Source organism: Moschus berezovskii, chromosome 12, assembly GCF_049115385.1.
Source record: "Moschus berezovskii isolate FMDL1 chromosome 12, NW_MosBer_1.0, whole genome shotgun sequence".
Classification (NCBI taxonomy): Eukaryota; Metazoa; Chordata; class Mammalia; order Artiodactyla; family Moschidae; genus Moschus; species Moschus berezovskii.
Genome location: NC_142471.1, coordinates 42,435,571 through 42,447,674, shown reverse-complemented (window position 1 = coordinate 42,447,674; position 12,104 = coordinate 42,435,571). Strand labels below are relative to the sequence as shown.

Sequence of the window (12,104 nt, the reverse complement as noted above, 5' to 3'; positions counted from 1 at the left end):
GGGTCATAGATGGGATAAATTATAGTAATCTATAAAATGGAAAACTTTCCATACTGCTGTTAAAAAGAGTAAAGATCTATATAAACTAAAGTAGATGTCTAAGACAATAAAAAGTAGGAAATCAGAATTATGTAGAGTAGGATGTAATGTTTATAAAAAGCAAAAACCACAATGAGAACAAAACACTGAGACAAACCTCCCCCCAAATCCTAATTTACAATCACATAAGCACAAATACGTGTTTGGAGGGCCTTCCCGGTGGCTCAGATGGTAAAGAATTTGCCTGCAATGTGGGAGACCCAGGTTCAATTCCTGGGTTGGGACGATCCCCCGGAGAATGGAACGGCAACCCACTCCAGTATTCTTGTCTGGAGAATTTCATGGACAGAGGAGCCTGGCGGGCTACCGTCCATGGGGTTGCAAATAGTTGGATACGACTGAGTGACTAGCACTTTCACTTTACTTTTTTTCACATTTTGGAGTCCCACTGTCCTGAATACAAATACAAACAGGTAAATATCTTTAGGAGATTAAAATAATTCCAAAACATCAGGTAAAGAACCACTCACCTGTTGAACTTAACAGCAAGGCCCAGGTCAGCAATACAGCAACTTCCATTTTTCTTGATGAGGATGTTTTTGCTCTTTAGGTCTCGATGAGCAATTGCAGGCTTTCCTTGAGTGCCATAAATTTCTGTGTGAAGATGGCACAGACCACAGGCAGCCGAATAAGCCAACTTAAGCAGGGCTCTGGTGTCTAGTGTAGCACATTTCAGGAAATCATAGAGAGATCCGTTTTCATGGTAATCAGTAATCAAATAGAGCTGAGTCCAGGAACCTGTACCTTTAATGTCTGCTGCTATAAAACCTGTTCAATTAATGAGTTTAAAAGGTTAGTTATCAGAGGTGGATAGGAAGAATAAAAGATGCTCATTCAGAATACTGAGAATAACTTGGCTATCAGCTATAGATAATATAAATTTAACTTACCTGACAACATCTCTTGAATGTATTATCCAAATTTTTATCTGTCATTTACACGTAAGTCTATACTTTTGTAATTAATTTAAATAATCTTAATCATTAAAATGATAATATGACTAAGAAAAAGATCACAAATATAATAATCTGAGGGAATATTGTTAATCTACATGATTCCCTAAGCATCAAGAACTATGAAGAAGGAATGTGGAAAAGGCTCTTCATTTCAAACTGAAAAGTGGACACATTAAAAAGTTCAGTTCAGTTCAGTTCAGTTCAGTCACTCAGTTGTGTCTGACTCTTTGCAACCCCATGGACTGCAGCACTCCAGGTTCCCCTGTCCACTACCAACTCCTGGAGCTTGCTCAAACTCATGTCCATCGAGTCAGTGATGCCATCCAACCATCTCATCCTCTGTTGTCTCCTTTTCCTTCTGCCTTCAATCTTTTCCAGTATCAGGGTCTTTTCCAATGAGTCAGTTCTTCACATCAGGTGGACAAAGTATTGGTTAAGTTAACTATGTTCTATGCTAGTAGGCCTCTCCCCTCACCCCCATTTACACAATAGCAAAATTACCTAGGTATGATTTGATCAGTACGACGCATAAACTCAACTACCTTCCCTGGCTTTCTTTTCAGCTACAATTTCCTTACCCTTTACTTTAGAGTTAAAAATTAAGTTAATTATATTCAACTAAGAGTTCAATCCTAACTAAGCTAACGACCACCTGCCCATCAATGCCTCATCACATCTGCCTTTTCAGCCTGGTTCACTGACAAGCAAGTTCACGATACTGGCTTGCTTTTCTTCTCCTCTTTTCCTCCCTCTCTTCAGAAGGTCAGAGAGTGCTGAGTTGAATAATAGCCCTCCCCCCGCAACCAATTCATGTCCACCAGGTCTCTATAAATGTGACCTTATTTGGAGACAGGTCTCTGTAGATATACTCAAGTTCAGGTGATTACAGTGGGTACCTACTCAATGACTAGTATCCTCACAAGAAGAGGGAAATTTGGACACAGACACAACCGGGGAAAGGTCATGTGCCAACAAAGACACATGGAGTGTGAAATGCTGAAGATAGTTAGCTGGTAATCACCAGAATCTGGAAGAGGCAGGAAGAGTCCTCCCCTAAAGCCTTCAGAGAGCCTGGATTTGCCAACACCTTGATTTTAAACGTCTGGCCTCCAGGTTTCTATTGTTTTAAGCCACACAGTTTGTGGAAATCTGCAATAAGCAGTTCTAGGAAACTGAAACAATTAGTGTTGGAAACTATAAGCAACATGCTACGCACTCTCTAAAGTAAAGGGCAAGGAAATAGTAGCTGAAAAGAAAGCCAGGGAAGGTAGATAAGTTTATGTGCCATACTGATCAAATCATACCCAGGTTATTTTGGTATTGTGTAAATGGGGGTGATAGCAAACACCCTCTTCCAACAACACAAGAGAAGACTCTACACATGGACATCACCAGATGGTCAACACCGAAATCAGACTGATTATATTCTTTGCAACCAAAGATGGAGAAGCTGTATACAGTTAGCAAAAACAAGACCAGGAGCTGACTGTGGCTCAGATCATGAACTCCTTATTGCGAAGTTCAGACTTAAATTGAAGAAAGTAGGGAAAACCACTAGACCATTCAGATATGACCTCAATCAAATCCCTTATGATTATACAGTGGAAGTGAGAAATAGATTTAAGGGACTAGATCTGATTGATAGAGTGCCTGATGAACTCTGGACGGAGGTTCGTGACATTGTACAGGAGACAGGGACCAAGACCATCCCCATGGAAAAGAAATGCAAAAGAGCGAAATGGCTGTCTGAGGAGGCCTTACAAATAGCTGTGAAAAGAAGAGAGGCGAAAAGCAAAGGAGAAAAGGAAAGATATAAGCATCTGAATGCAGAGTTCCAAAGAATAGCAAGGAGAGATAAGAAAGACTTCCTCAGTGATCAATGCAAAGAAATAGAGGAAAACAACAGAATAGGAAAAACAAGAGACCTCTTCAAGAAAATTAGAGATTCCAAGGGAACATTTCATGCAAAGATGGGCTCGATAAAGGACAGAAATGGTATGGACCTAACAGAAGCAGAAGATATTAAGAAGAGGTGGCAGGAATACACAGAAGAACTGTACAAAAAAGATCTTCACGACCAAGATAGTCACGATAATGTGATCACTGACCTAGAGCCAGACATCTTGGAATGTGAAGTCAAGTGGGCCTTAGAAAGCATCACTACTAACAAAGCTAGTGGAGGTGATGGAATTCCAGTTGAGCTATTTCAAGTCTTGAAAGATGATGCTGTGAAAGTGCTGCACTCAATATGCCAGCAGATTTGGAAAACTCAGCAGTGGCCACAGGACTGGAAGAGGTCAGTCTTCATTCCAATCCCAAAGAAAGGGAATGCCAAAGAATGCTCAAACTACTGCACAATTGCACTCATCTCACACGCTAGTAAAGTCATGCTCAAAATTCTCCAAGCCAGGCTTCAGCAGTATGTAAACCGTGAACTCCCAGATGTTCAAGCAGGTTTTAGAAAAGGCAGAGGCTCCAGAGATCAAATTGCCAACATCCGCTGGATCATGGAGAAAGCAAGAGAGTTTCAGAAAAACATCTATTTCTGCTTCATTGACTATGCCAAAGCCTTTGACTGTGTAGATCACAATAAACTGTGGAACATTCTGAAAGAGATGGGAATCCCAGACCACCTGACCTGCCTCTTGAGAAACCTGTATGCAGGTCAGGAAGCAACAGTTAGAACTGGACATGGAACAACAGACTGGTTCCAAATAGGAAAAGGTGTACGTCAAGGTTGTATATTGTCACCTTGCTTATTTAACTTATATGCAGAGTACATCATGAGGAACGCTGGGCTGGAAGAAGCACAAGCTGGAATCAAGATTGCTGGGAGAAATATCAATAACCTCAGATATGCAGATGACACCACCCTTATGGCAGAAAGTGAAGAGGAACTCAAAAGCCTCTTGATGAAAGTGAAAGAGGAGAGTGAAAAGGTTGGCTTGAAGCTCAACATTCAGAAAACAAAGATCATGGCATCTGGTCCCATCACTTCATGGGAAATAGATGGAAAAACAGTGGAAACAGTGTCAGACTTTGTTTTTTTGGGCTCCAAAATCACTGCAGATGCTGATTGCAGCCATGAAATTAAAAGACGCTTGCTCCTTGGAAGGAAAGTTATGACCAACCTTGATAGTATATTAAAAAGCAGAGACATTACTTTGCCAACCAAGGTCCGTCTAGTCAAGGCAATGGTTTTTCCCGTGGTCATGTATGGATGTGAGAGTTGGACTGTGAAGAAAGCTGATCGCCGAAGAATCGGTGCTTTTGAACTGTGGTGTTGGAGAAGTCTCTTGAGAGTCCCTTATACTGCAAGGAGATCCAACCAGTCCATTCTAAAGGAGATCAATCCTGGATGTTCACTGGAGGGACTGATGCTAAAGCTGAAACTGCAATACTTTGGCCACCTCATGCGACGAGTTGACTCACTGGAAAAGACTCTGATGCTGGGAAAGGTTGGGGGTGGGAGGAGAAGGGGACGACAGAGAATGAGATGGCTGGATGGCATCACCGACTCTCTGGACATGAGTTTGAGTGTACTCCGGGAGTTGGTGATGGACAGGGAGGCCTGGCGTGCTGTGATTCATGGGGTCATGGAGAGTCGGACACGACTGAGCGACTGAACTGAACTGAACTGATGGTATAAACAACTTTTAAATGCACTTGGAAACCAAAATATTTGTGTCATTTGCTTTATTGTTATATCTGATTTATTGCAGTGGTTTGGAACCCAACCCCAAAATATCTCTGAGGTATGTATAGAGATTGGCTGGTTGCATTCAGGACTGGGTTGTATTTAAAGTATGCATTCCACTAGGTTTCCTTTAGCCAAATGCACACAGCTGAGCTCACATATGTCTTCAAGCCCTTGAGCTAGGCCTCCACCAGCATCCCATTAACCTTGTAGAATATGGAACTAAAATCAAATGTGTACTCACCAAGTATGTTTTCATGGCGCATTAGCACAGTTTGATAAATTTCTGTTTCTCGAAACCAGCTAGCTTCTTCAGTGGTAAAAAACACTTTGACTGCCACTTTCTCACCACGCCATTTACCCATCCACACTTCTCCATATCGGCCTTTACCAACTTGCCGAACCATCTGAATCTGTTTGGCAATAGTTCGCTGAACCTTCATAGGAAAAAGTAAAATGAGAGGTATTAAGATTGAGAAAGTGGTTTAATAGGCCAACCCATCAAAAAGGATGGTATATACAACCAATCAACTCCAATAGTAACGTTTATATAGTTGGCCTCTGTATCCGTTCTGCACCCTTGGATATGGAAGGCTGGCTGTAAGGGACCTGAGCATCTCTACATTTTCATATCTTCAGGGGATCCTGGAACCAATTCCTCAGGTAAATCCTGAGGGAAGACTGTACTGTATTCATTATGAGATGAAACAATGTACAATATATTCTAAAATCACAAAATAACAATCTGTCAGTGTGACAGACTGTTTACAAAAATGGTCAATATAATTCCCCTTCTAGTACACACAGTCTTGGGTAGTCTCCCTGCCCAGACTCTGGGTTTGGCTACATGACTTGATTTGGGCAAAAGAATAACAGCAAAAGTATTAATAGAACAAGTGAAAAGTCCTTGTGCATTGGGATTTGCCCTTTCTTGCCATTTTAGGGCATTCTGTAACCAAAATGAGCAAAACCATACCAACCACTGGCCATGTACATAAACTTTACCGTTTGGGTCTGGCTGAAGAAATTCAGAAAAAGAACTTCCAAGAAGACCCACAGAATCATGAAAAATAATAAATGTTAGTTGTTTCAAGTCACTGGTGTCTGGGGTGGTTTATCATGTCACAAAATCTAAAATGACAGTTAAAAATGTTCAACTCAGTCTGCATGTAAGATCCCACACGATCTGGCCCTGGCCTAACTCTTCTGCCTGATCTTTCACTCTAACCCCCACGCGCACCCCTCTTATTCACCTTGTTTCAATTTTTAGAATTCAGTCAAGCTCATTCCTACCTCAGTCTTTTTGTATGTGTAGTTTCCTTAACAGTATTATTTCTCTCTTAAAAACTTTCATAGCACATATATATTTCTCTGTTGCTCCACTTATCACAATTATAACTATTTGTATATATATTTGCTTGAATTCCATCCCCCATGACTCACAGAACACAGATATTTACATAGGACAATAACTTTAGTACAATACTGTTTTCATCAGTATTTGTTGGATGAAAGATGCACATAAATTGCTACCTTGGATTTTCAGAAACATTATCAGCCAATCTAAATTAAATGACACTGACACTAAGGTCCAGGCGGAAACATAGTTAAAATGGGCTAGATTTATGAGTATCTAAACTGACTTACTTTATGTATCACTTATTACAAGATCCTTTCGTGATTTCTTTTAAGAAAGTCAGAATTATTGAGGTCTAACTTATATATAATAAAATTCACTCTTTTTGAAAACTGTGTTTTCACAAATGTATACAGTCATGTAACCACAACCAAACATCACAATTAAGATGTAGAGTATTTCTATGATTCAAAAAAGTTTTACCGCTTTAAAGTCAACTTCCTTCCCACCTACCTTCAGTCTTTGGCATCACTGATCTCTTTTCTGTCCCGACAGTTTTGAATATGACATAAATGGAAAAATACAATAAGTAGCCTCTGTGTCTAGCTTCTTTCATTCAGCATAAAATACTTTGAAATGTACTTCGTTGCTGTTGCATGTATCAGTAGTTTGTTCCTTTTTACTGACAAGCAGTATTCCACTCTAAGAATGTACCACAATTTATTCATTTACCAACTGATAAATTTTTTGGTTGTTTACAATTGTTTTTAATTGAAAACATTTACTTGTTTATTTACTAGGCCACATGGCATGTGGAATGTTCCCTGACGAGGGATCGAATCTGTACCTCTCCCCAACTCCTGCCTTCCCGGCGGTGGAAGCACGGAGTCTCAACCACTGGACCGCCAGGGAAGTCCTCAGGCTGTTTACAACTTATCATAAATAAAGCTGCTATGAACACTAATAGTCTTTGTATGGAACATGTCTGCATCTTTTTTCTTTTTTTTAATTTATTTATTTAGCTGCATTGTGTCTTAGTTGTGGCATGCAGGATCTTGACTGCTGTGCACAGGTTCAGTAGTTGCAGCTCGTGGGTTTAGTTGCCCCTCGGCATATGGGATCTTAGATAACCAACCAAGGATTGAACCCATGTCCCCTGCATTGCAAGGCAGATTCTCAACCACTGGAGCACCGGGGAAGTCCCTGTGTATCTTTTCTGTAAACACTTAGCAGAGGGACTGCTTCACTGTATAAAAAGTCAACTATCAACCTGTTTCCCAAAGCAGCTGTATTTTACGTATCAATCAGCATTGCATGAGATTTCCAGGTGATCTATCTTCTTTTCCACACTTAATACTCTCAGTTTTCAACAAACTAATGAATGTGTAGTAGATCTCACTGTGTTTAATCTGCATTTCCCTGATGACGCTGAGCATCTTTTCATGTGTGTTCATATCTGCTATCCTTATATTTTCTTTGGGTAAGGGACTGTTCAAATCTTTTGTCTATTTAAAAGACCGGTTTTTTTGACTCATTACTGAGTTATAAAAATTCTTCATATTTTCTGCAACACAAATTCTTCACCAAAACTCTTCTGCCAGTTTGTGATTTTATTTTTTCATCTTCTTAATAGTATCTTCTGAATAGGAAAAGTTATAAATTTTAAGAAAGACCAATTTATCATTTTTTAAAATGACTTTTCCTTTTGTGTCCTAAGAAATCTTTGCTCAAAGTTATAATAATTTCCTAAAACACTTTCTTTTAAAGGTTTTGTACTTTTATATTTAGGTCTATGATCCATTTCAAGGTGATTTTGTATTGTATGTGGAGTGAGGTAAGGGTCAAGATTCACCTTTTGGCAAATGGATACCCAATTTTTCCTGCACCATTTGTTGAATAGACTCTTTTCCTTACTGAATTACTGTCGTATTCAAATCAACTGACCACATAAGTGTAAGTTCATTTTCAGACTCTATTCTGTTCCACTGACATACACATTTATCCCGGTGCCAGGATTAAACAGTGCTGACTACTGTAGTTTCACAATGAGCCCAGAAATCAGGTAGTGAATCCTCTTTACTCTTTTGCAAAACTTCTGGCTCTTCTAGGTCCTCTGCATTTCCAAATAGTCACTAGAATAAACTCAATTTCTATAAAAGTCTGCTCTGATTTTGATTTGGGTTGAATTGAAACTATAAATCAATTTTAGGTTAATTGTAATCTTAATATTGAGTCTTCTGATACAAAAACAGGATATATATACACCTCCTTATGAATGGTTTTGTTAATTTCTTTTGGCATTGTTTTCTAATTATAAGTGTACAGGTCATATATAAATGCTGTCATGCTTATTCCAAAATATTTCAAGTTTTTCATGCTATTTTAAATGATACTGCCTTTAAAATTTTAATCCCTGTTTGTCAACAGTGTATATAAATTCAATGATTTTTGTAAAAAGTCCTTATTATGCAATCTTGATAAACTCACTTACTGGCTGTTGTCGTTTTACATTATCATTCTTGACATTTTCTATGTAGACAATCACGTTGTTCACATATGAAGACAGTTTTACTTTTACCTTTCCAATTTAATTACAGAATTACCTGAATTCATTTAAAATTAATGAATTTTAAAATTAGAGATCAATGATTTAAACACATCCAACTAAACAAAGCATTTAAAATCTGATATTATAAGTATCCCCTTCACCCTTAAATCTAAATATTTCTATACATATAACTCTCTGAGAATTACCTACATCTCCCTTTAACATTATTTTTATGAACTGTATTTCCATAATATAGTTTCGTACTGAGGGAAGTATCTTCTTATGAAGATGATCTGTGGGAGTAACTTCTCTTTGATTTCAGAATCTGAAATAGTTATATTTCTCCCAATCAATCAATTTAACCTTACAGATGCAAAGAATTTTATACCTGATTCCTCAAGATGGCTGTTAAAAATGTGTGAGCTAATGCTAACACTTATACAGCACTTCACGACCACACTTTCTCTCTTAACCTTGCTTGCGGCTCTACCTTACCTGCCTATCCTTTCTTATTTCATATTTGTATTTCAACTAATTTAATCTTCTAATCATCTCCCTTGTGACTCAGCTGGTAAAGAATTTGCCTGCAATGTGGGAGAGCTGGGTTCGATCCCTGGGTTGGGAAGATCCCCTGGAGAGGGGAAAGGCTACCCACCCCAGTATTCTGGACTGGAGAATTCCACAGACAGTATAGTCCATGGGGTCACAAAGAGTCGGACACAACTGAGTGACTTTCACACCACCATATGACAATACATTCTGTATCAGTAAACCATTCATGCTTACGTGACATTCCAGCTTACCAATAAGGGTAGTCCAGATCCACTACCAGAACTTTGTGACTGGTCAATAAGGTCTTTTAATGATTCTCCAACTGGAATAAATGCTTCATCTTGTTCCAGATCACGATTGTAACGGCGTCTGCTTGAGATGCTCTTGCAATAATGCCTTTTATTTTAAAAGAGCAGAAGATAACTACATTAAAATTCTAAAACAATAAAATTCTAAGGTAAGAAAAATCTCGAGGTTGTTGACACTGTCATCATTCCTTCATCACATGGGTTCATAAGCAAATTAGTCTTATCATAGAATAATATACTCCCTGTTAAAATAATGTCCAGAGAGAGGGTTTCTGAAATAGAGAGCTATATACTACCTTAAAATGGAAAGATGTCCATGGTACGTTGCTGCTGCTGCTGCTGCTAAGTCGCTTCAGTCGTGGCCGACTCTGTGCGACCCCATAGACGGCAGCCGACCAGGCTCCGCCGTCCCTGGGATTCTCCAGGCAAGAACACTGGAGTGGGTTGCCATCTCCTTCTTCAATGTGTGAAAGTGAAAAGTGAAAGTGAAGTCACTCAGTTGTCTCCGACTAGTAGCGACCCCATGGACTGCAGCCCACCAGGCTCCCCCGTCCATGCGATTTTCTAGGCAAGAGTACTGGAGTGGCTTGCCATCCATGGTACGTTGGCAAGTGAAAAAAACTGATTAAAAAACAGCATGTAAAGTTTCACTCTCTCTATAAACAGTTTAAAATTATATGTATCTATACTTGTCTGATGGAGAAGGCAATGGCAAGCCACTCCAGTACTCTTGCCTGGAAAATCCCATGGACGGAGGAGCCTGGTAGGCTGCAGTCCATGGGGTCGCTATGAGTCGGACATGACTGAGCGACTTCACTTTCCCTTTTCACTTTCACACATTGGAGAAGGAAATGGCAACCCACTCCAGTGTTCTTGCCTGGAGAATCCCAGGGACTGGGGAGCCTGATGGGCTTCCGTCTATGGGGTCACACAGAGTCGGACACGACTGAGGTGACTTGGCAGCAGCAGCAGCAGCATACTTGTCTGAAAGGATTAGAAAGATTATACAGCAACTTGTAAATAATAGCTATTGCTGGGGATGTAAGAATATCCATTCTCTGCTTTACATGTTTTTTCATTTGAATTTATAAACGTAGTTTTACATCATAATGAACAATAAATATACTACTATTTTTAAAAAGGGAAAAGGAGTTTATGGAAAAGAAGTCAAACAAGTTCATTCTGATATTTTTAAAGGTTTTTGAAAAAAACTTCAAATTATGAGATGTTTCAAACATTTAAACAGCAGACATTAATTAGCACCCATGTGTAAACCATTTAATAAATATTAAGCTATAATTTTTATGATATATTTTAAATAAATAAACATTAAAATATTTCAAATTTCCCTGATAATTTCATTTTATTCTTTTAATTCTAAGAGACAAACACTGTCTTGAAGGTGGCTATAGCCTTCCTATCTATGTATTTATACCTTTACCATAAAAAGTATATACTCACACACAAAATTTTTCCTCTGGATACTAATTTCTATAAATGGCATATGTTGTATTACTATTTTACATCTTGTATACAAAAACTCCTTATGTATTACATATTTATCTATGCTGATACATGTTAAAAAAAAAAACAGCTCATTTTTATTGATGTTTAGTGTATCAGGCACTGTTCTGTGACTTACTTCAACTTTTTTAAACTCCTGAGATAAGTTGTAGTGTTTCCTTTTTACAAAAGAGGAAACCATAGGCACAGGACTCACCATTTGCCCCAAGTCAGACAGCTGGCTAATTATTCTCCAATACTGAAGCAAGACCCTTCTGAGTGCTATAACCAAAGCCCCGTGAATTATGAGGTTTTCAAGACACATAGCTGGTGAGAAGAGACACTATTCACAGCCTTGTGTGAGCACTGAATACTGTTTCCTTCGATCTTTGCAGGTGATCTTTCTCAGCCTTAGGTGGTTTTCTCACTTGAAATCACTGACCAAGATCAGCTGAATATTCTGTGGGACCATTCTGAAGACGTCTACAGAGTTCCTTCTCTATGGAAACTCTCTCCTTTCCAGCACTCTGCACCTCTGAACTACAGCTTCTGCTCTCTCCCCAGACTCTCAGCTATATCTCCTCGACTCAGAGTGCCTGCTGGGCTGCACATGTTCTTCCTGTGTCCTGCAATCAGAAGTTCTTTTCAGGGAGTAAGCTGGGCAATAACAAGATTCACCTCATTTGTTTCCTGTTTCTCAGGGAACAGTGTCCTTCACGGCCTGACTGGCAGCTCTCAGTACGTGAATGGGGCTTACTGATTACAGGTTTCACTGTAAGATAATCTGCTTGGGCCATTTCACTGGGCTTACTGGAGGCAGAATATTTAGGTCTTTTTGTCTTGGGCCAGATGGATGTTCCCTAAGAATAATCTTCTTATATATTATCTAGAGGGAACAAGCTCGGCTAGCACAGTTCTGGACGGCTGAGGAGCCCACAGATTAGTATGTAAACATTCACTTTACCTCCTTATTTTCACTATACCATTTACCTCATCCTCAGTAATTGGACACCACAGATGAAAACATTTTTGCTCTTTCCCCGAGACAACAATTCTAGCCTTTTGTTCATGATCAAGGTCACGT

General features: G+C 39.2%; 1 protein-coding gene across 1 annotated transcript in view; it reads right to left on the bottom strand.

Annotated features, from left to right (window-relative positions):
• The window catches only part of BMPR1A (bone morphogenetic protein receptor type 1A), a 147,490-nt gene that overhangs the window by 6,213 nt on the left and 129,173 nt on the right, over positions 1–12,104 (bottom strand). Inside the window, exons 8-10 of the mRNA XM_055425299.2 lie at positions 9,461–9,605; positions 4,997–5,189; positions 570–867 (exon numbers count right to left, since the gene is read on the bottom strand). Coding sequence (XP_055281274.1) covers positions 570–867; positions 4,997–5,189; positions 9,461–9,605 — 636 coding nt within the window. The remainder of the gene's footprint in view (positions 1–569; positions 868–4,996; positions 5,190–9,460; positions 9,606–12,104) is intronic.